The 24,813-nt window shown below is 33.0% G+C and overlaps 2 protein-coding genes and 1 pseudogene across 2 annotated transcripts; 2 read left to right on the top strand and 1 right to left on the bottom strand.

Annotated features, from left to right (window-relative positions):
• The first annotated feature begins 794 nt into the window (after positions 1-794).
• On the top strand, positions 795-5,476 carry LOC120270344 (annotated as a pseudogene).
• A 3,640-nt stretch (positions 5,477-9,116) lies between these two features.
• Positions 9,117-13,649, top strand: LOC120270966 (SUMO-activating enzyme subunit 1B-1-like). The gene is made up of 10 exons (XM_039278058.1): positions 9,117-9,278; positions 9,379-9,430; positions 9,897-10,092; positions 10,222-10,301; positions 10,479-10,595; positions 11,338-11,388; positions 11,939-12,005; positions 12,380-12,483; positions 12,560-12,667; positions 13,286-13,649. The coding sequence occupies exons 1-10, from the start codon at positions 9,196-9,198 to the stop codon at positions 13,448-13,450; spliced, it is 1,023 nt and encodes a 340-aa protein (XP_039133992.1). The 5' UTR covers positions 9,117-9,195; the 3' UTR covers positions 13,451-13,649.
• An 8,799-nt stretch (positions 13,650-22,448) lies between these two features.
• Positions 22,449-24,570, bottom strand: LOC120270342. The gene is made up of 2 exons (XM_039277345.1): positions 24,499-24,570; positions 22,449-22,892 (listed from the first exon to the last, which is right to left on the bottom strand). Exons 1-2 carry the CDS (start codon positions 24,568-24,570, stop codon positions 22,449-22,451), a joined length of 516 nt encoding a protein of 171 aa, XP_039133279.1.
• Between the last annotated feature and the right edge of the window lie 243 nt (positions 24,571-24,813).

Genomic DNA, 24,813 nt, shown 5'->3' with positions numbered 1-24,813 from the left:
GCCGTTGGATTTTTTGAAAACTAGCCGTTACCAATCTCTCTATTTAAAGCCAACACTCTTATGCCATTTGTAAACTTATCTCTCTTCATCTTAAATTTTACGTCTCAAACTCTTTTGTTTCAATATGGATCTGGATCAATGGAAAAAACTTAATGAAGATGATGACAAATTCATGTTCACCATTTTACCAAGTTTATTTCCTGTAAGTTCAGAAAGTAGGCCTTGTCATACATCAATATTAACAGGCGATACATATGTTCAAGAAATTCTTCAAGGTCACGAGGTACATTGTAAGCGTGAATTTCGTATGGAGCCTCGTATATTTCAAGCACTTGCTAATTGTTTAAGAGAAAGATTTCTTCTTCGAAGCTCGAAAAGGGTTACAATCGAGGAACAACTAGAATGTTCATGTACACTCTTGCTCACAACGCTAGCAATCGTTACGTGCAAGAACGTTTTCAACATTCAGCAGAAACAGTTAGCCGTTATTTTAAAAAAGTGCTTGAAGCTATTACTACTCTTGCGACTACATATATAGAATTGCCACCAACAACTACATCACCAGTTATCCAGAATAATAGACATTTTTTTTTCCATATTTCAAGGTTAGAAATCTTTATACAAACTTTTTATTTATTATTTATGTTTTTTATATATTCTCTTAACAAATCTTATGGGTTTTTTTATTTTAGGATTGTATTGGTGCTATTGATGGAACACATGTTCCAATCACTATTTCTTTGGCTTTGCAAGATCCTTATAGAAATAGAAAACAAACATTATCCCAGAATGTCATGGTTGCATGCGATTTTAACCTACGTTTTGTATATGTTCGGGCTGGTTGGGAAGGTTCTGCTTCTGATGCTAGAGTACTTCAGCTTTCAATTGACCAAGGCTTCCATGTCCCCCCCAATAAATATTACCTAGTAGATGCAGGATATGCAAATACTCCAAGTTTTATTGCTCCATACCGAGGTGTGCGTTATCACTTACAGGAGCAAGGACGGGCAGGATGTAGACCAAGTAATTACAAAGAACTATTTAATTTGCGACATGCTTCATTGAGAAATCATGTTGAACGCATTATTGGTGTCTTGAAAATGAGATTTTCTATACTTAAAGTTGCGACCTTTCATCCAATAGATTCCCAAACTGGTAGTAGTTGTTGCATGTGTCTTGCATAATTTCATACGTATACACAATGGCACAGATGAAATCGAAGAAATCAGTAATGCAGCTGACGAAGTTACTGTTCCAAATGGAGATGATATATATCAAAATGATGTCAGCGTATTGAACTCTGATCGTACTGCAGGTGCTCACAAAAGAGATGAAATAGCAATGCAAATGTGGAATGATTACTGTAACTATCGTAGAAATGTAACTTAATTGATGTGTAAGTTTATTGTAGGGCTGCAATTATCAGTATGTAACTTTATCGATGTTGCATTATTTATAAAATCCTCTTTCTTGTTATAAAGGGATAGGATAGCCACAAATAATTCATTTACCTATCAGCAAATAAGCAAGTATATCTCAAATAAATAAATACATGTCATAAACATAATGTCTTACATAAAAGATGCAAGTCATTTAAACATAACGTCTTACATAAAACATAACGTTTTACATGTAACTAAATATTAAAAACATAAAACATAACATTGTTTTTAATTAATCATTTGCCGAATCCACAATACTTTCCTTTCTTCATTGATGAGACTCAAGAAGATTTCACGATTATCCTTATCTTTAAACAATGTTGTAATTTTAACAAAATCTTCATCTGGAAATTGATCACACAACACATTAAATGCCGCCATGCATTCTCAAATGGTGTACTTCTCCTCTACTCGGTTCATTTTTATAGCATCAATATATCTATCCGTCTCAACTCGACGCATATCTATATATTGTTCTAGGAATGACTCTTGAACATTTTTTCGCTTTCGGTCCTTTTTCCTTCTTTGCACTTCATCCCCTAACCTTTGCCGGCTTGCACTACATGAGTTTCGGGGTTGTGAAATATTTGGTTGACTGCATGGAGGCTTCACTTGTGCAAAATCAGGATCCTCTATCTCTATTTCTGGTGTAGACAATGATTGGATGGGATCATTTGGAGCCGGAATGCTTGGAGATGGAGTGTCCATTGGCATATTTGCATAATAGTCTACATCACGAGAGCGTCTTCCTTCTGCATATCTCCCTGTGTAATAAATGTACAAATTATTATAAAATATATGAACAAATCTTTAAAGCGAACATTAGTAAACAACACTTTCTTACCCTCATAAATCTCCTGCAGTGCCGTGAAATATGGAAAGGGTTTTTGATGCCATCTTCTAGCTTCTTTATTTCTCTGTATATTTTGGTGATTTTGATTAAAATAAATTATTGCACAAAGTTTATAAATTATGTAATAAAAATATATACCTCAAGTAGTGGTGCCCAAACTTCTTCAGTGGCTTCGAATATATTTTTTTCATAATCCCATCCAAAGCCACTCAATTCGGTAAAACCCTTTAGAAGCTTGTAAATTTTTTTCAACTCTTGCTCTAGTGCTTTAACTTGTACAACAGTGCATTTTAAATTAGGGAATTTCGTTAGCATGTCACGCAATATTCTATTCCATGCCTCTTTAGTCCATCCATTTTGTGAGCGGTATGCGGGAACATTATAATCACCTAATAATTTCTCTAGATGAACCCTATGATTTTCATTCCATTTGGCCATTGTGTCGGCCTTCTCTTGATTTGCCATCTATACAAAGAAATACAAATAATAAGAATTTGATTAGTAAAATAAAATAAAAATAAGTTAGAGAATGTTTTGTGGTCTTCTCTTTAAAGGTTTACATCAGTTACATGTGCCAAGGTTGATCATGTATTTTGTTCTAGTACTCAGGTTAAGTATATGCTACATTTCTTTCAAAAGTTTTGCACCAACTATTAATTAAAGTATGAATGATGGTTCTCCTGATCTTCAGACTGAATGAGTATATGCTACATTTCTTTCAAAAGTTTTCCCAACGAGGTAGTCATGATATCTGTTTGACCTAATTGGGTATTATTATGAATGGATCAATGATCTTTGTACTTAAAGCGTCTCCTTCTTCCATTGAAAAGAAAGCCTCTATAATTTCTGTATTTAAATACACAACTCATTAAAGTTTAAGCTCACAGCGTTCTAGATTAAAGAATTACATAACGATAAAAAAATATTTTTAAAACATTCTCTAAGATGGAAGTTGTGATGTTGATGGTTGGAATGAGATAGACCAGTTCAACTAAGACTAGAGGCTATTCCCAGAAGAAGATAAGTTATTCTTTATGCTAAATAATAAAGAAGATTTGCATATAATAGTATGACAAAATCCATTACCTTACTCACACTCCATGCATGATAATTGATCAGAATATTACTTAAATTCTCTGTTTTTTTTTAAAAAAAAATTAGTTTTGATTAATAAAATGAAATTGCATTCACTGATCATGCATATACTGATCATCCAAACACACTATTTTGTCTTGACATGACATTCACTGTTTTACAGGATTGGCTATTGGGGTGTTAAGTTACTTGCTATTGTCATTCCTCAGGTATTCAACTAATCAATAATAAGGCATGTTATATGGTTGTGTGAGAGGCTGGCTTATTAAATTTTTGGTTGAATTAGTAATCTCTGTTAGCCAAATTAAATCTAAACTATAACTTTTAACAAATTCTGACTAATGTGCCAAATTCATAAGCACAATTAATCTAGAAATATAATTGTTGTTATACATAGATAAGGCATAACACATGTAGCTATATTGTTTGTCTCATTATTTGATTGGTTTTTAATATGCTAAAACAGCAACTAAATGGAATAACTGGTTTTCGATAAAAGTAACACAAAATATATATGGATAAATAAATAAATAAACCTTACTGGTAGTAGCTAAATTTGATCATAGTTCATTTGCTTAGCTTGGCTTATCCAGACTATGCACACTCCTAAAGGCAGTAACAGCATATGAAAAACTCCATCAAGCAAATTTCACTTTTCTCTACTTTCCTTCATTCGCAGGGTTCAACAAATATAATTAACATAAATCATGAATGGCACAGACGTAATCCTAAACACACCCATCTTAACAAAGTTCAAACCAAAGAAAGTAGATATACAGAGAAACTCAAATCAAAACAAAATCACAACACTATAACATGGAATTCCCAGCATAAAAACTCTAGAGAGAGGAGGAAAGAGAAGTACCAAAGGCCCTGAATTGGATTGAAGAGGAGATAGAGAGATCGTCGCCAATGATCGGAGCAAGGGAGTGGGGATGCAAGCCCTAATCCAAGGAAGCAAAAGAACAGCCTGGTGAGCTGTGACCGGGCCGGAGGTGTCGTCACCGGACTGGAGGCGTCGATACCGGACTGGAAGCGTCGTCACCGGATCAAAGATGTACTGGCCAGCCCTACCTTTTTCCAAAGTCTGATGGCCCAAGCAGCAAGGTAGCAGCCCCAAACCTCAACTCAAAAAACAAAGGGACAAAATATTTTGGTCTCACCACTTTAAAATATTCCTATGGAATCCTATGTTTACATAGTAATTTTGCCCTATGAAAACAATGTCCAAACACCCATTACTATAAATTCCTATGTAATATTAAATTTCATAGGAATGAACACTATTCCTATGGAATGTAGGACCATCCAAACAAAGCTTAAGGCCCTGTTTGGGTACCATTAAATTCCATAGGAATAGTGATGATTCCTATGGAATTTAATATTACTTAGGAAACTATAATAATAGATGTTTGGCCACCAGTTTTGTAGTATTAGATTACCATGGATTGACATAAATTCCATAGGAATTTGTAAAAGAGAGGGACCAGATTTTTTTCTTCCTTTGTTTTTCGGGCGAACCAGTTGCTATGCTTGTTAGGGATGCTCTGCTTGCCCTTGCTTTCCATACTTTATCGAACCCACAATCGTACCCTTCGAGCCTCGCCATTGCTCCGTTGCGTATCCTCAGCGCTGTTGCTGAGCTCACCAGCTGCGTCAGCTCGGAAGGCCTTGTCGCCGGCTAGGTCGTCGAAAGGCCTTGCTGAGCTCGCCCGCTGCATATCCTTAGCACTGTTGCTGAGCTCCTTGAGTACATCCACCTTCACAAAATGGCGGTCATCCTGGAAGCCTCCATTGTCATCAGTTCCATCGTCGGCGGTGGCTCTGACTTGCAGGTTGAGCAACTGAGGAGGTATGTGCGGTGTATCGGGCTGTTGTTCTAAGTGGTGGATGATATACTGGATGTGCAGGGAAAGACTTGGCGAGTGATAAGTTGACGTATCCCAAGCTCATGGGTTTGGAGAAGTCCAATGAGTTCACGGAGGAGTTGAACAGAGATGCTAAGCAGCAGTTGAAGGACTTTGATCGGGAAAAGGCAGCACCTTTGGTGCATTTGGCTAATTACATTGCCTACCGGCAGAAGTAGGAGTGTTGCCTTCTTGTTTAGATGATGGTTCTGGTAAACTAATGTTTAACTCTTTCTTGTTGTTATTATTGTTGTTGCTCTTCTTCTTCTTTTTGTTATTGTTATATTGTGTTTCTTGCTTGCATTTAAATGTTGTGTCTTTCATGATAAGTTAATTTGAGTTCTATTTACAGTGTACTATGTAGTTTATTAATAGCCATGCTAAAACTTTGGAGATATTTAAGATGATAATTTGATGAAGATTTGGGAATTTAATTGCATTCTGTGGCTGAAGAAAGAGTATGCATAAATTTAGTATTATTGATTTTTGTTGGATATAGATTATTGATTGGTGGACATGAGTTGTTGCACATCCTCTACCAAGCTCGATAATAACTCTTGATAAACATAACATACCTGAACATGATTGAATGAATGTATGTTTATATATATATATATATATATATATATATATACATTATTTATCCTGGTTTCACAATCATTCAGCATATTGCTTCTCCTGATTCCATGTGTGATTTATTTGCCTTATCTATGTTTTCTATTCATAACGATAAGCTTCTATGTTTGTTTAGCTTGCCAGCAACAGCCCATTGATCTGCTATTAATTGTGAAATTTTTATAGTTGTATTAAGATTCAATTTTTTCCCCCTCATTTATTTGGATTTGGTTCTCTGCAGACCTTGAATATTGTACTTCAAAATGTTTACAGAAAAATGTTGCTGCATTGTTTTTTGCAGTTCTAAAATGTTTACAGAAAAACTCTAACAACTAGTTTCATTTTCAAAATTAAAAATTCCTATGGAAAAACTCCTGCACACATCCAAACACTGATTCCGTAGGAATTTTTCCTGTAGTAAATTCCATAAGAATCATTTCTGAATCCTATGGAATAAAATTCCTACAGAAAATTTTACTATGCATCCAAACAGGCCCTAAGTCTTTAACTTATAAAATTTTATAATGATATAATTAATTTCAGGCTACAAGATATACAGATAAAACAAGAGTCTTCAAGCGAAAGTCATAAATAATGACTATAATAATATTATTACCTTCTATAATGGTCTTGTAATAATCAGTATTTTAAATATTTTATTTTTTCTATTTTTTAATAAATAAAACTGTTATATTTAAATATATAAGATCCTTACAAAAACCTATATCCTCTCAAACTTTTTATTTATGGTAAATTTCTTAGTAATGCTCCATTGCTGGAACAAATACTCGTGGGCCTCATCAAGCTTTAGAACATGTTAGGTCCCCCTAACAGCTCCTTAGAATTTATATCTTATTTAATATTAAAAAAAGACAATAAATATTAAAAAATAATAATATTAAATGTCCAAAATAATACTAATAATATAATTTGTTACGTTTTACTTTCTCCAATTCTATTTATGCGTACATTTTAATCACAATTAAGATTGTGGTTAAAATTAGTTGATAGTCTTAAAGTTATAAAAATTATACTAATTTTTCAAAATTACTCTTAATTAAAAGTTCATAAAATTTTTTTTTATTAATTTCTCTCTATTTTGATTATATTTTTTATTCTCTTTTTAAAAATGGTGCTTTACGTCCAAGTGTAAAAATATATTAAAAATAAAAAATAAATTTAGAAAAAAATTATTCTGGAAATGAACAAAAAGTCCCTTCAAAATTCAGGTATTCACAAAAAAACCCCATGACTTTGAGTATTCCCAAAAAGTCTTTCCTTTTTCTGGCAGGTTATTTTTCAGACCTTTCTGACATAAAGGTGATTGATGTTGACATAATGGTAACAGATGTTAACTGGGTTGGCTCTCAGTTTTTAAGTGAAAATACCAAATTTCAAGTTGAAACCCATAATTTTAAGCGGAAAAGTCAAATTTTAAACGCAAATGTGCTATATGTTAAGTGAAAACTTATGTAGTTAAGCGAAAACACTAAATTTTAAGCGGAAACTCATAATTTTAAATGCAAATATGCTATATGTTAAGTGAAAACTTATGTGGTTAAACAAAAACACGCAATGTTAAATGGAAACTATATATTTTTAAGCGAAAAATATATGTTGTAAAATAGAATAAACTAACGGAGTAAGCTGCATTAATTGAAAAGTACATTGTCAGAATTGAAAAGTAAGCTGTCAAAAAAAGGAGGGACTGTCTGGCAAATTCAAATGTCAGAGGGTCTGTCTGGGATGTTTTGAAACTTTTAGAGACTAAAAAATAATTTTCCCAAAATTATTTAATGTTTTACAAAGTTTTAAAATAGACAAGTAAAAAAACTAGAGAAAGAGACATAAATAGAATCATAAAGAGTAATCTTTAGAATGAGATTAAAAAAAAAAAAAATCAATCTTGTGATGTGAAGAGGCACAAGCAACTCTTGCCCTTCCCTAAAATTAATTAATGTCACCTTAAACCTTGGAAATTAACAATATAAAAATGTCTACCATATATAAATTACCTCTTGAGATCCACAAACCAGTGGGAACGTTTTCTTTGTTTTCCTTTTCTTGATAAGCTTGTTTCTTCCCTTTTCATTCTGCAAAATGAAATCTCAAAGGATAGTAGGATTGTTATGCCTTCTTCAACATGAGTCACCAAATAACCACTTAGTTCTTCATCATTTGAGGTATTTTCATTTATTTATTTATTTATTTTATTTTTAGCCAGCATGATTTATTTATTTTTATTAATTTATCTCAACAATTTTTTTAAAAAAAATTTAATAAAATAATAATTACGTTGGGAGTCTTGAGACCCTTGTGAAATTATTAGAGCATTTTTTTCTGAGATTGTTTTGCATATACACCACTGTAAAATTCTATAATTAGCCTTCTTTGAAAATTTACAATTTTCATTATATATATATATATATATATACCTTGAAGTATCCGAATTTACAGAAATATTTGTAAAAATTGAGATTGTTAACTTATTCACTGTGGTTTGGGAAGAATATGAAGTTATTTAATATATATTTATATCTAAATATTTAACAATTCATATATGATTATATATATATATATATATTATAATTATCATATTTAGACCCCTAAGGTAAAGGACAAAACTTGACAAACTTAAAATTCAAAGTATTTAAATCAGCAAAATAAAAATTCTGATAATGTAATTTAATTATTCACACAGAAAATCCCTTGATTTATTATGAGTTAATTTTCAAATTGTCAAGCTTACTACTAATTTATTTTATATTTATTTGATGACCAATTCTCTATGTATGTTTATAGATAAGAAATTTATAAATGTCTATTATCAGCCATTGGATCTCGATCCAACGGCTAACATTGATGAACAGTAATTAATATGGTAACATATATAATAATTACTGTTTGTAACAGTACAATGAATAGCAATAATGTTCATCAATGTCAGCGGTTGGATCGTGATCCAATGATTGATAATTGAACATCCATAAATTTTTATCTATTGGGTGTCAATAGAAAATGTAAATTCTATATAATATATATATATATATAAACAACTTTTTTTTTTCTAAATAAAAAGATTTCATTAAAACAAACAATTTTTTTTTGCAATATAGACGTAATTATGAAGTTCCTCAGGGTTATAATTACAAAATTTACTGTCATTAGTTTGATTGAAGTATTTCAAGGTTCTACAATTTTGAATTTTCTTTTTATTTCTAGGGTTTCTTCGTTTGGCTACTGGTTCTCTCTTGGAATCCTTGGCGCCAGGGCCCGGATCGAGATGGACGGGGAGGAGCTGACGGCGCAGGAGACGGCTCTGTATGACCGCCAGATCCGTGTTTGGGGCGCTGATGCTCAGCGGAGGCAAATTTTTATCCACCATCTCTTGAATTCTGTTTGGCAATGCTGTGTTGCAGTGTTTTTGATTTGTTTCTGTGTTTTTATTGCTTGTTTTGTTGATTAGGTTGAGCAAATCGCATATCCTGGTCAGTGGTTTGAGTGGCACCTCAGTCGAGGTAATTTGTGAACGGATGATTGGGTTTTTTTCTTCGTTTTTATTTGTCAATCTTGTGCTGTAATAATTTGTTTTGGTTTTTATTTTCCAGTAGAGAAGAGTGGAAATTTTATTTATTTCAGTTGTAAGAGCAATGGAGATTAAAAAAAATGATCTTTTTGCGTATTCGAAAGGGAGGAAAAAAAGTGAAGACCAGGGAACTGTGTTGGTGTTCATCAAAGATTTTATAACACTTTCACGATAATTGTATTTATTTAAATAAATTGTCAAATGTTATTTGTCCTGTTAATATATATATATATATAGTGAAAATTGTTGTGTTCTTTGAGCTCTATTTAAGTGTTTTTGTCAAAGAGATCTGGGTGATGAGCATTGCTTTATTTCTTTGGTTTTGTAACTACCTTGATAGAATTTTAGCTTGAAGTGATCATTGTGAATTCTTATATCATTTTCTTGTTCATGGTTAGTTTTGCAAGAATATTGTGCTTGCTGGAGTTGGAAGCTTGACACTTATGGATGATCGTTCTGTCACTGAGGATGCCCTTCAGGCAAATTTTTTGATTCCTGCACTTGAATCTGAATATGGCGGGAGATCTCTTGCTGAACTTTGTTGTGAATCGCTGAAAGATTTCAATCCCATGGTTCGTGTTTCAGTGGTAAAAGGTGAGTTCCACTATTAATATGCATTCATAAATGGAAGTGATTACTTGTATCGAAGTCTTATTGGCAACTTATCTTAGGTTTTTTATGCTGTTCATGCCATTTAAAAGATTGCCTTTTGATGCTTTTCAGGTGATTTGGCACAATTTGATGTTGAATTCTTTGACAAATTTGATGCTGTTGTTGTCAGCGGTTGCGCTTATAATACCAAAGTACTGAATGCTCGATTATATATTAACATGCTCTATCACCATATATGTTGTCTTGGAGTTTCCGTAATAATTACTGATATATTTATTCTATTTAAAGTTGAATTTATTGGTCAGTGGCATGCTTGATCAGCATGCTCTATTTGATATATTGACAAATTTCTGCCATTCTTCTCACAGAAAGCAGTTAACGAGAAATGTAGGAAGCGGTCAAAGCGGGTTGCATTTTATGCTGTGGAATGTAGGGGCTCATGTGGTGAAATTTTTGTTGATCTGCAGAACCACTCCTATGTGCAGGTCTTTCTCAATTTGTCTGTTTTTGATAGTTCAAACCATTGTTTTTCTTGAATGATTAAGTTCCTGAGACTTTATCATACTTTGCCAATGCTTATTATAATCCTACTATGATTTTTCATGTTTGATTTGTTACCTGAGGATGAATATTTATTGTTCCAATGCTTGTTTTGGTGAATTTATTAAACTGAGCAGTGTGTCTTGCTCCTTTAACTTAAGTACTCTGGTAAAAAATGTATCTTCTAAGCATGCTCTATTTTCTTGCTCAGGCTCATTAGCAACTCTGGTTCAGTTGGGTTTGCTAAATTTAGATACTAATAAGTTCTGTCAGTTTGAAAATTTAACCATGGTACAATTGAACCGTGTTTCTATTTTCTTTAGGCCAACATGGTAGAAGAATTGCAAACAACTGCCGAACATAGAACCTGGTATCTTACTTTTATTAACATTTTTCTTTTTCGAAAAATGTGGGCAATCTATTTTGAGGGAGAGGAGAAATGAACCCTTGACGTCTGATTGGGTTGTGGAATGAAGAGCCCTCCTATTACATTAGTCAAAGTTATTTGTATTTATTGAAATATGTGCCAATGCATGAAGAATAAGAAAGGTTTTGGATGAGAAGTGCTCCATTCCTGACATTTGTATAGCAGATGCTTAATGTAAACTTTTTTTCAGGTGGAGATAATCTATCATGTAGAAGTTTGTAAAAGCCATTGAGCTTAATTTACCATTTTGCTTTCTGCAGAAAAAGTCCAACGCCGCTGCTGAATGCATTCTCAATTATCCTAGTCTTGAGGTATGTCCCGTGACATGATCAATAACATGATGTTTATGAGAAAACTTTAGTTTTTAGACAGTTGCATTTCCTCTATTTATTTTTGGCATACTGTGAGTGATGTTGAATAATTATATTCCTTTTGTGCATCAACTATATTTTTTAGGAATCTCTCTAGTGTTGCTTTTTTGAATCCCTCATTGAGTAATTGTGGTCCACTTTTTGTCATGTTACATGGAAAAAAGTTGCATGAATAGGTATGTACAGCTTGGCGGATAGATTGGATATTTATAATGCTGATAGAATTATAATCATCATATGGAAGGGCATCTAATTGTTCCTTTAGTTCAGTTGGTTATAGCTAAATAACTAATTGATAGCAATAGTCAAGGAAAGCTCTCAATTCTAATTCATAACTGTATTACTACAAATTAAGTCACCTGTTGGCAACATATATTGAATTATGTTATTCTTATTTCTCTTGATGTACTAAAAATGCTTTAGCCACATGTTGTCTAACTGTTCCATGCTTGTTTAGTTTTTCCTAATTAATCTTGAATCTTCAATTCAGGAAGCAATCATGATACCTTGGAAGGGTCTTCCTAGGAAAGTTACCAAACTGTATTTTGCCTTGAGAGGTGTGTAATGATTTTTTTTTTTGGTTCTAGTTGGTGTATGAGTCTGGGTGGGACAATGGATTGAATTTTTGGGTTACACTACGAATAATTTCTATTTTCTTTTTATGCAATCTCATTTGCCTTGAGTACTCTTTTGACTTTGTTGTTCATTTTTTTTTTTTAAATTTCTTTTCTTCCTAATATTCACTTCAATTGTACCACAAGAAAATGAACGACGATATTGAGACTTAGTGTAAGAATTATCAATATTTTTGGTTATTAGCACTTTCATAACTTGTACTTTTGCACAGTCATGATCTATTATTTAATATTATGGGCTTATGCTAAGTTGATACCTTCCATTTGTTTAATGTGCCATTTCTTGTTCAATGCAGTGATTGAAAAATTTGAGTTGTTTAAAGAACGAAATCCAGGTGAAGTATCTATTTCTGATCTCTCCGATGTGCTGAAACTGAGCAAGGAACTCTGTGAAGCACAGGTACTATTGTCTGATTTATTGTATTGTAATCACTTAATTTTCTATGGTTCTAACAATTTGTTATTGGCACTTGCAGTCTTTGAGTGAATCTCATATACCAGTTGCTCTTCTTGAACGGTTACTAGCGGCTGGCAGCAGAGAATATCCTCCTGTATGCGCAATCCTTGGGGGAATTCTTGGCCAGGTTCACATTTTCTCCTTCAAGCTTGTTATTTGTTTTGGCTGTTAAACCTGAAGATAAGCAGACATTACCATCCCATCTGTTTTTGCTTCCCTTGAAGTGAAGTATGCACCTTTGTTATTTACTGTGGTATATGAAGCTTCACTATAGCTATAGTGATCTATAACTAATTGTTGGTGATTACATTAGCAATAGAAAAAGTTCGATCCATTTGTCGGACAATACCACTATCCTTCATTTTTGGCATAAAGAGTGCCTATCTATGCTTATCAGTCAATTTTGCACTATGGCTTTTGTGATTATGGAGTACAAGAGGTAAATTTAGACATGCTTACCATGATAAAGTCTTCACTACTGTTAAATGTTCTTCTAGCATTCACATTGTATGGTTTAAAATTAGGCTAAAGTTGATTTGAGGATTTTTGTTTCCCTGTTTTGATTTCACAAAGATTTATGTTAATCATTTACAGTAATAATTCCATATGGATTATTTCATCACCTAAATGCATCCCATTGAAGACTTTATTAGTTGTAGACAAGAGTGGCACTAAAAGTATTACATGCATAGTTTGTGTCGAATTTTCTGGTGGTTCTAAAGCTGAGTCATTTCCGACTTATTAGGAAGTGATCAAAGCACTGTCTGGGAAGGGTGATCCTCTCAAGAACTTCTTCTACTTCGACACTGCTGACGGGAAGGGCGTGATCGAGGACATATCTAACCAATCTGCAAACTCAGCTGATGGCAAAGCTGTGAGAGTGGATGTAGCCAACATTTCTGAATGCTGATGGTTGCGGCGGTGATTAGCATAATCGACATTGTCTAAATTATGATAAACTAAGGAGTAGTTATTTATTTTTCGGTTAACCAGAAGTTAAAAGGCTTGTTTAGTATTTTGTACTATGGAACTGAAACTTGAACTAAGTTTTGTATTGCAAGTAATTATTACAGCTTGGTCTGATTTTGAAGTTATTACAGTTTATATAATGTTTGCCTTTGGGTTATTTTTTTATTATTTTTAAATTATATTGTTCATCATGATGGTACTTCTTTTGAGATAGGTGAAAATTCGAGCAACGGGTAAATAATTTTTTTAAATATTGTTAAAATGTCTCGTTTCCGTGTGTCATATTGTATTCTCTTTAAGGAAAATATTTGGCAAAAATTAACTTTCCATTGATGTAATTTGTTCTTCACTGAATCTTAAAGGTTTAATTTTATATGTTAAATATATATATATATATATATATGCTATTATCTATGTCTTGTTTCCATTTTCTAAGCCATCCTTCTGTTAGTGGGAAACGTGCATAAGTTTGAGAAATTGATTCTTTTATTTTATATGAAAAACGAAGGACGTTGATCCAAAATTTAGATAGTAGTAAATTTAAAAATAGAAGATTTAATTGACCAAAATGAAATTTTATATGATAATAGAGGACAAACTAGGGTGAAAAAAACATATTTGTTTATGAGAGAAGAAAAAGACCTTAAGGCCTTTAGATATATACAAACTAACTTAAAAATGGCACTATGATATTTTCAATAACTAACAAATCACTATTTTTATCGATAGTTTTTATATACATCAAATCAATTTTAAATTATTATAGGATAAACAACTAAAATGGTCCCTCACCTTTAGGTGTGTTTCTATTTAGGTCCCTCAGTTTTAAAAAGTTACGATTTGGTCCCTTATCTTTATTTTTTGTTACCATTTAGTCATCCGAGTGAACATCGTTAACTGCGAGCAGATGTGGCCTATGATGTGTCACATTTATTCCAAGTTAGCAACCTTATAACCCATCTTGGACGTCCACGTGGATGCCAAGTCAGTCCTCTTCAAGCTCTGACATCTTTCTAACCACCAAGTCCTTCACCTCCTCCGACGAGCTCATCCACGTCTTTGGTGCTCTTCTTTCTCTTCTCATCTCTCACCACCAAGTCCCAGGCATTTTTCTCAACTCCAATAACACTAATGACCCTACAGCTCTCTTCCTCACCCAACACAACACAAGCGGCATCAAAAGTCGGGGCATTATCAACAACTTCTCCTTTATTGAATTTGAGTACACTAAACTCTTTGAATCATTCTTCTAGAATGGAGCTCGTGCATGGCTCATTTTTCTCTATTTTCTTTGACGACTCTCACTGACGAGGGTGACTGACTCTTATGGCTAAACGACAGGAAATGAACTCTATGGTTTACGTGGTGTTTGGGACACAAACACACTTGACGGTGGAGCAGTTGATGGAGGTGGCGGAGCGTGAATACCTTTAGGTAGTGAGAGACACTTCATGGTAATTGTAGGAGAGGATAATCGGAAAGAGAGGAAAGATAGTTCGGTGGGGAACCGCAATGTGGTGTGCTTCAACATGAAGCAGTGGGAGGGTTTGTGAGTCAATATGGGTGGAACTCAATGCTAAAAAGCATGATTTCCACTGTGCTGATGTTGATGTGGCCGATGATCATTGAGCAGGCACTCAATGAGAAGATGATCGTTGATCATGAACTTGAAGCTAGTTTGAGGCTGAGGAAAGTGGGTGCATATGGGTGGTGAAGATAGACGAGATAAAGGAGGGAGTGAGAGAGTTCATGGTGGGAGAGAAGGGGAAGAGAGCAAAGCAAAAGATGGAGTAGCTTGGAAGGATGGCCATGGAGGCGGTTGAAGGATATCAGAGCTTGAAGATGATTGACTTGGCATCCACGTGGGTGCTAGCTAGATTTGTGGTTGTTAGCCTTCTTCTTCCTAGAGGTAATGGTGAAGCCACCACCGGATTTTTAAGCGAGGGTTTCTGAGTAGGGTTTCGGCGGTGGGAAAGGAAAAGAGATGGTTTCTAGGGATTGAAGATGATGACTTGGCATCCTCGCTAGTGTCCAAGTTGCCATTATAAGATTGCTGACATGGATGAAATGTGAGGCCACATCTGCTCGCCATTAAAGGTGTGCACTCGGGTGACTACATTATAGCGAAAAGTAAAGATAATGGACGACATTGTAACTTTTTAAAACTAGGGGACCGAAATAGAAACACACCTAAAGGTAAGAAACCATTTTAGTTGTTTACCCATTATTATAATATCAAAAATTTCCAAATTTCATCCTCGTTTTCTTTTATCCCCGGTATTTTTTTCTTAATCATATTTTTTTAACATTTTTTTTTATTGTTGTTCTCCTTCTCTAAAATATTCATTATAAATCTTCTCATTTCTTAATGCTTTTTCTTCTCCTTGTCTATTATTTATTGTAGAGATTTATTAATAATCCTGGGAAGTATCTACTACTCCCTTATATTGTAAATCTACTTGGGTTGGATCATGCTCTAAACTTCCAAATTCAAGGAAGAGTATGCAAATATTACTAGTTTAGAAAAATTAACTACTGATATAGTGCTGAAAAAGAATAGGAGTAGAGTTGTGAGAATAACTGAGTAAATAATAGATTACATATATTACTCTCGGTTGTTAAAACTTGGTACAAAAGGGAGGAAGGGCAAGGTGGTAATTCTAACTAGCCAAGGTGTTAACATAATTATATAAGTTACTCTCAACTATTAATTCAATTACAAAGGAGACAAGAAAAATGGGGTAATTTCTCAAGTGCTGAGGTGTTATGGTGGTTGAAACTGGCACAAAGAGGGAGGAATGACTTGGCATCTGAAAGATTATAAGGGGAGGAGCTGCTCTCTGATCTCCATAGTTTTCTTGTAAATTTATTCTTCATTGATATTCTTTCTCATTTGTTGCTCTTGAATCATTGTTATAACTCGAATCCTCTTGAGAGTAGTGCATTAGTTTGGTATCAGAGAGTTCGAATCCTGAAGGAAAAAATTCAACATTTTCTCTGTAGAGTGGAGAGATTGATCCATATAAACTAAAGGACAAAAAATGAAGAAGCTCAAAGATACTCTTAAGAGTCTTCTCAGAGATCAAATCGAGAAACAAGATATTGAAATTCAAGAAATTAAAGAAAGACAAAGCAAAGACATGGATGAGGCAAGATCTTTGTTTCTTAAGTTGGAAACAATGATTGGTTCTCAAATTTCTTGAAGCGTTTCACCAAATGTTGGGTTAGAGATTAATAATTGTCATAAGATAATTGAGCAAAAATTAACTAGACTGAAGTTTTCTAAATTTTGTGGAGAGAATCTTGGTGATTGGAAGTATAAATGTGATAAATTCTTTGAGTTTGATGACACTCCAGATGATACAAAGGTTAAGCTTGCATCCTTGCACTTAAATGGAAGAGCACTTCAATGGCATCAAAATTTTATGAAAAACATATTGAGTAGGAGGATGCCTAAGTGGATTGTATATATGTAGGTGTTAAGAATTAGATCTTTGATGAGTTGCATTGTGATCCTATGGTAGAGCTTATGAGTCTTAAGCAAATTGGTTCAGTACAACCCTATTTGAGATAAATTTAATGCCATTCTTAATAAAGTTCAGCTCTTGGAAGAGTATACTATGAGTTGCTTTCTTAGTGGTTTGAAGAATGAGATTCAATATCCTGTTATGATGTTTACTTCCAAATATTTGCAACAAGTTATTAGTTTAGCTAAATTGCAAGAACTAATGGTAGAGAATTTACAACAAAAACAAAAAAAAAAGGAGGGAAGGGAGGAAATGATGCAAAAAAGTATTAGTTCAGCATCTTTGTTACCCACATCCAAGTTTTAGCAAGAATTGGGACAACATTCTTATAACAAGGCCAACAACTTCAATGTGAAAGGAAATACTAACAGACCATATAAGTAGTTAACTAGCAAGGAGATGGACCAAAAGGAAGTAAGGCACGTGCTTTTGGTGTGATGAAAGATATACACCATGTCATCAAATGTAAAAAGAAACAACTATACAAAATGGATTTGTATAGAGAGGAGAATACCAAAATTATTGTTACTGAAAATGAGATAAACATTACTAAAACTGAAGACAATGTACATTCTAATTGATTTGAGCAGTACACATAACTTCATAGATATATATATACTGGAGAAGTTGAGGTGTAAAGGTGTTCCTAGTTCTCTTGTCACTGTGGTAGTAGCTTATGGAAATAAATTCAATAGGAGAAAATTGGGCTAAATTAGAAGATGTATAGGTAGGAATTTCAAGCTAATTTTTTAGTCTTACCTTTGGAGGGTTATTAGATGGTATTAGGAATTCAGTGGCTTGCACTATTAGGCACTATTATATGGGATTTTAAGGAGTTAAGAATGGATTTCACTATTGACAAGAAAAAGTGGTATTAAGAGGATCTCCTTGGACTAGACTTTAATTGATGCAAGGGAAATATTTAATTATAGCACTATAGCTGCTAGCATATATAGTTATGTAATACATGCTATAATAATTTCCTAACATGGCAAAACTAATTAAATAGTAAAGTTACTGTACTCCATAATAGAAGGAAGAGTTGCAACAATTATTACTGAAATCTGAAAAAAAATTTCAGTGAAATGCAGTCATTACCTCCTAATAGAAGCTGTGATGATAAGATTGTACTAATGGAGGGAACAAATCCAATTTGTGTAAGGCCCTATAGATACCATGTATTCCAAAAAAATAAATTTAAGGTGTTGGTGACTGAAATGACTAAATTTTTCAGGTGGTTACCTAACTTTCAACCGTTTTCATTTGGATATCTCAACTTTGATTTGAATAAAAAAGGCTATCAAGCTTTGATCTATTCTCAGCGGCAGGTTACACCAAAAATTATGGCTGAAATTAGTTGATGTGGAGCCCAGACTTGCACAATCAGCATGGGGTTAACAGTGTGTGTGTTTGGCCAGGTAAGTCATCCACGTCACCCAGACATACCACATCACCCATAAATTTCCACCTCAGCCCAAGTGGCACAATCCCAAAACCTTCCTTCACTACAAGAAAATTACTGTTTAGAAACAGTATTTTTCGTTTCTAATCCGTTGCTAATTCACTTTAGCAACGAATTAGAAACGGAATTTATCTATTTCAAATACCCTTGTTTCTAATTTAAATAGAAACGGAAAAATGTTCCGTTTCTAAATTTAGAAATGGATTGGAAACAGAAAATATTATGTTTCTAACTTTTGAAAAATTAAAACGGAATAAAGTATGTTGCTAATCCATTTCTAAGTTACAAAAATTAAAAATGGATTCCAAATGGAATATGTTTTGTTTTATTTTTGTTCCCCCATTAAAAGCAATAGTTTTTTTTGTTCCTAATCCGTTTCTAAAGTTTTTTAAATTAAAAAAATAATATTCAAACAAATAAATCCGTTTCTAATCCGTTTCTAACATTTAAGTCAATAAAATAAAATAAAATTTATATCCCTAAATTTTTTTTTAAAACCTAGAACATAAATTTTTAACGAAGAACACCAACAAATAAGATAAACTCATCAATTCATACAAAAAAAATGTTTAAGTATATATGTTCAACACAAAATAATAAGTATACGACAAATACAACTATAAGTCAACATCATGATAGTCAGTAAATGGTTGTGAGTCCTTTGTGGTAAACTGCGACTGCTGAAGAATCCTCCTCTCAAAATTCATCATCATGCCCTTCATTTGACGCATCATCCCCGCATGATATCGTTCCCTCTCCTCTTTCATTTCAAGCAAACTTTGTTGAAGCTCTTTGTTAGTATACATCCAACTCCTATTTGCAACCATGTTACTAATAGTTTTGTGTTGAAAAGGTAAAATCAATCAACACACTCGTTATATTATTAGCCCTTAAATTCATTAACTAAAAAACAAACAAAAAATGAGAATAAAATGGTCATATAAAAGCTAAGTTATTGGCTAATATTAATTAATAATAGAATAATAGTTGTCATCAAACCTTTATGGATATTTTAAAAAGAAAAACTGAAAAAGAAGTATATATATATATATATATGGAGAAAATGAAATGATAAAAACTAACAGGAACATACATGGTTACCACGTGTTACCATATTGAGGATTTGGAGGATGTCATTTCTAATGACACCAATGACATAACAAATAAAATAAAATAAAACAAATAAATAAATTATGCTAAAGATGTCAGCATTGCTTAATTTATACATAAAAAAAAACTTAACAGAAGATGCATTCACGATTTTACCAGATTCTAAACATGTATAAGTAAAGGCCCTAGAAGATTGTAGATAGCTTTAAACGCAAAGGTGATCACATTTTTGGAATAATTCACCTAAAAAGCACACAAGCACATCCCCTGTTACTTATAATGATACCATCATATTACATGATCTCTCTAACACCAAAGGCATGCCAACCAACTATTAAAGAATGATAAAATTCTTCCATAACATTAAATTGAAAGTTTCATCACTAAATTGTATATTCTTGAATATGAGCACACCCATTGAGAATAAAATGGCATAGATAAATCATGCTAATGGTACACTCATGTCAAATAAAAGTATTTGGCAGGTCTCATGGACATGATGGATAGATGGATGTGGATGGATGCATGTATGGATGATGATTGCCCTTTTCTTCTCTCTCTCTCTCTCTCTGTCTCTCGTCTCCCAACTATTATCTTGTCTTGTGTTGTGGCACGATAGTGCTGGCATTTATCATGTGATGCTAGAGCTTTTTAATAATAAGCCTTAATGAATTATTTATATATATATATATATATATTTACGTAAGGTAAGAGGTCTACTCTCCAGTAAAAATTATTTATGACTGGATTGGAAGCCATGTGTGGGTTCCACTTGAGAGAGCCTGTCCTGTTTTCTAGCTTTTATTTTCACACTCCAATGGAACTTCAAAACCATGATCTAATCTCTAAACAGGTACAACTCAGGCTAAAGACCGAATCCCCCCAAAGACTAACAATAACTATTTCATGATATAATTTTCAGCTGATGGAAATAAAAAAAAAACAATATGCTTCTTCGAAAATGCTCATGGACAAGCACAATCCAAACATTGAAAGTCCATGAGAAAAATTGAAGAATAAATATTCACATCAAGAAACAAAATAGAGAAAAAAAAACAAACAAACAAACATGATCTTGAACTCCCATACCAAAGAAACCACCAACAGAACAATGATTTCACAAAGATAACTTCAAAAAGCAACCCAAAAAATTGTATTTTAACGAAAATCGCATACCATAACACATTGTCTAAAAGCAATGACGACACATTACAAATCACAAAAATAATACTAAAAAAAAGACTTTTAGAAAAAAAATACCAAGAAAAAGGAAAGATTTCCCAAGCAGAGGTCAAACAAAGATCAGAACTTGATACATTCCAAGATGAGTAAACTCACCGGCAATAAAGAACTCAGCTTCTGATCGGCCCAGTGATAATTTGTTAAGACCTTAAATGTTGAACCTGGTAATTTGTTCTGCAAAAGGAATAAGGTTGTATCCATCATCAAATGGCAATCACTATCAGACAAAATGATAAGCCCTTTGCCTACAGTAAGCAACATGCAAAAGACAAGAAAGTTAACCTTGAAAAACGATGATTAATCCTGCAACAAGTGACATTGTGGCACAACATGTTCGCATGGGGATGAGTCCTTTGCCTATAGTAAGAAACTGTAACCTGAAAGAAAATATATTTGGGAATCAGATCTTAATCAGCACTAGTGAATTTATAAATAAAAATGAAATTATATGCAAATCTAAAGTCTCGAATATTGATAGAAGACTACAAAACAAAGCCTCCATTCACCTAAAACTAAAGCTTATTTATTTTATCAATATACTGACATCCATTCTGAAGAAAAGTTCTTTCAACAGAATCAATCTAAGAAACATTTAGTTTACTATAATCAACATTATCATTCATTATTAGTTTTTTGCAGCTTATACTAACAAATGTCCAAAAGACATGACCACTATCATTATTTTATGCCTCTATTCATAGCATAAAACTCAGGCTTTCATAATTTCAGTAAATATCATAGAATAAGGAGGGAAGTGAAAACAAAGAATAAACACATGAACCCTAGAACGTGTTAATGTTATCTTCCGTGAGAGATCAAATAAAAAGAAATAAAAAGGATGAAAGTTGGATTCCCTTTACAAGTCAACAATAAAAACATAAATCAAGCTCAACACTAATATCGCCACAGGCATAATCACATACCACTTATATGGCCAAAAAATTATAATTTGCAAAACCTTCTTCAAATGAATATTTGAAGCTCAAACACTCCGATATACATCAGAAATGTAATGTTCGATAACCGAGCCGCATATCATTCAAAAGAATATAGATACTCGTCATCGATCATATTGCCATACTATTTTTTTACAAAGAAAGTATATCAACCAAGAATGCTAGATGATTTAGTGAAAAATGAGTATTAGTCTCCATGAGGGAATAATAATTGAGAAATCACAAAAACATGATTAATGAAACAAGTCCGACATAAAACAATTTTTGAAGTAAAAGATTTGAAGATATTATCACAACGGAAATTATAAATGAGGTAAAAAGTTATATTAAAAAGAGGGACAAATCAACATAAACTAACCAAATTTATACAGTTGAAGATTTACCAAAGCATTGAGAAACATGAAGATCATGATAATTTAAGTTAGAACACTCCGGGTTCATAACTTGTTCTTTGATACATCATAAAGGAGAGGAATTCAAACAATTGCCAAGCATGGAAGCGTAAAAATCCAACTAGTATGTGAAGACATAAATACAATAGTCTATCAAGGATGTTACAGGAAAAATGAGAATGGCAATCAATGTCACAACCAAAAATTTGAAATTGAGAAAAGACAGATAAACCTAGATTGAGATGATGGATCAATTGTAGTAGAGCTTGAGGCCCATGTCGTCATGAATCTCGTAGTCCTTGAGAGTGATATGGTCCTTGTAGATGTTGTAACACTTTTGGATGTGGATTTTGTCTGCCCTCATTCCCGTTTGGGCGGCCACCAGCTTCCTCAGCTTCTTCAAGAATGAGATGTAAGATAAGGGCAAAGTTGAAATCGGAGGCATGAATTGAGGTGTACCTACAGTGATGGGGATTTTGGAGAGGAGTTTGGTGAAGTCGTTCTTAACGATGTGGAGCTTAGCGTTCTCTTCGCGAAGGGCTTCGAGCTTGTCGGTGATGGGAAGCTCAAGGGATCGGCGATAGGAAGCCTCGATCGAGAAGAAGCCCGTGAGGGATGTCGTTGTCGGCGCCGGCCGTGGCTTCGCCGGCAACAGTGACGCCGAAGGAGGCGCTGAGGGAGAGGATCGCTGGGGCTGGAGAACGAGGCAGCAGGGTTTGATCTTAGGGTTGGGGCTCAAGTGATAGATGTTGTGAAATTACTATTAGGAACAGTTAAAGAAATGTTTAGATTTTTAAAAACGTTTTAATGAATTCATGTTTATTTTAATGTTCTTAGTTTGGGTTGATTATAAATAAATCAGGAAAGATGAGATAAACCTTCATCTTTCTGATTTAAAGCTACCCACATGTAGTATAAGTCATGAAACAATGTTCATTAAGCTTGTTCAATATATATCTCATGCACGTGTTTAATTATATATAATTTGCTTTGTTTGGGTTAATTTTTGGTTTTTCTGTGTGATGTTTGAAATTAATTAATTAACTTGAGGGTTGTGTTTTGAATTAATTTGGTGAATAATATTGGTTGGATGAAGAGACATTTTAATTATTGCTTATAAATGTAAGTTTATAATATTTGAATGTTATTAAAGTCAGTTCGAAAATCAAGCTAGGAAAAAAAGAAGTTAGCATCTTTAACATGGAGATTGTACATGGTTAATCTTTATAAAATAGTTTCAAATTCTTAAAATATACCCATTGTATAAATTTAATTAAGATAAATCAAACTTTTATCCTCTTTTTGAATTCTTTTTAAACATTTTAATGAAATGTTTAGATTGTTAAAAACGGTTTGAATTTGATTTTAGTTGCACATAACAAATTAGTTGATAAATTAATCAAAATAATTTGATTGATTTTGTTAAATTGATTATTTTTTATATTTTTTCAAAAATATGATATGATTTATTAATTTAATAAATAAAATATTTATTTGTAAATCCGTTTCTAATCTCTTTCTATTAGTAACGGATATTTTCTAATATTTAATAATATTTAAATAAAATATTAATTTTTAGGTCCGTTTCTAATCCCTTTCTATTAGAAACGGATTAGAAACGGATATTTTTTAATATATTTTAATAATATTTAAATAAAATATTAATTTTTAAATCTGTTTTTAATCCCTTTCTATTAACAACGGATTAGAAACGGATATTTTCTAATATTTAATAATATTTAAATAAAATATTAACTTTTAAATCCGTTTTTAATCCCTTTCTATTAACAACGGATTAGAAACGGATATTTTCTAATATTTAATAATATTTAAATAAAATATTAACTTTTAAATCTGTTTCCAATCCCTTTCTATTAGGAACGGATTAGAAACGGATATTTTCTAATATTTAATAATATTTAAATAAAATATTAATTTTTAAATCCGTTTCTAGTCCCTTTCTGTTAGAAACGGATTAGAAACGGATATTTTTTAATATTTAAAAAAATAATATTTTAAATTAATCGTTTGTAAACCGTTGTTATTTAGATTATATTTAAAACGATTGCTTGTCCGTTGCTAATCGGTTGCAAGTAGAAACGAAATAAATTCCGTTTGTAATATTCCGTTTTTAAATGGTAACTTTCTTGTAGTGCTTGCCAAGCGTCACTAAAACCATATGTTCTCGAGAAACACAAAGGAAGACATAGTCCTTCGATCTTGAGTCTGAAAAAAGACATGAAGAGACGAAGAGGAGGAAGAGGGTTTTGCTTGGTAGTCTTTTGGGTCAGACAACACACCAAGGGAGACGGGGAAGAGAGCATTGTCGTGGTCAGTGAGTTTGATCTAAGGTCAGCGACGAAGATGGCCATTAACTGGGAGGTTCGGCACAGTCGGGAGAAGCCCGGCTTACTGTAAGTTCACTTCTCTGAAACACTAAATCAGGGTTTGTAGTGCTTACATTTTTAGTTAGGATGAAGTACTTATTTAGGTTTGTCCAAGTATCCCTACTGCCAGTGTATTCCCCATTGTTTTCTACTACTGAAGTTGCCAATCAGGATGTTTCTTTTTTATGATATGGTTTGAAATAATTTTCTGAGTGTGCTATGCCATGG

Source organism: Dioscorea cayenensis, chromosome 10 (assembly GCF_009730915.1).
Source record: "Dioscorea cayenensis subsp. rotundata cultivar TDr96_F1 chromosome 10, TDr96_F1_v2_PseudoChromosome.rev07_lg8_w22 25.fasta, whole genome shotgun sequence".
Taxonomy (NCBI): Eukaryota; Viridiplantae; Streptophyta; class Magnoliopsida; order Dioscoreales; family Dioscoreaceae; genus Dioscorea; species Dioscorea cayenensis.
This window is presented reverse-complemented; position numbering and strand designations above follow the sequence as displayed.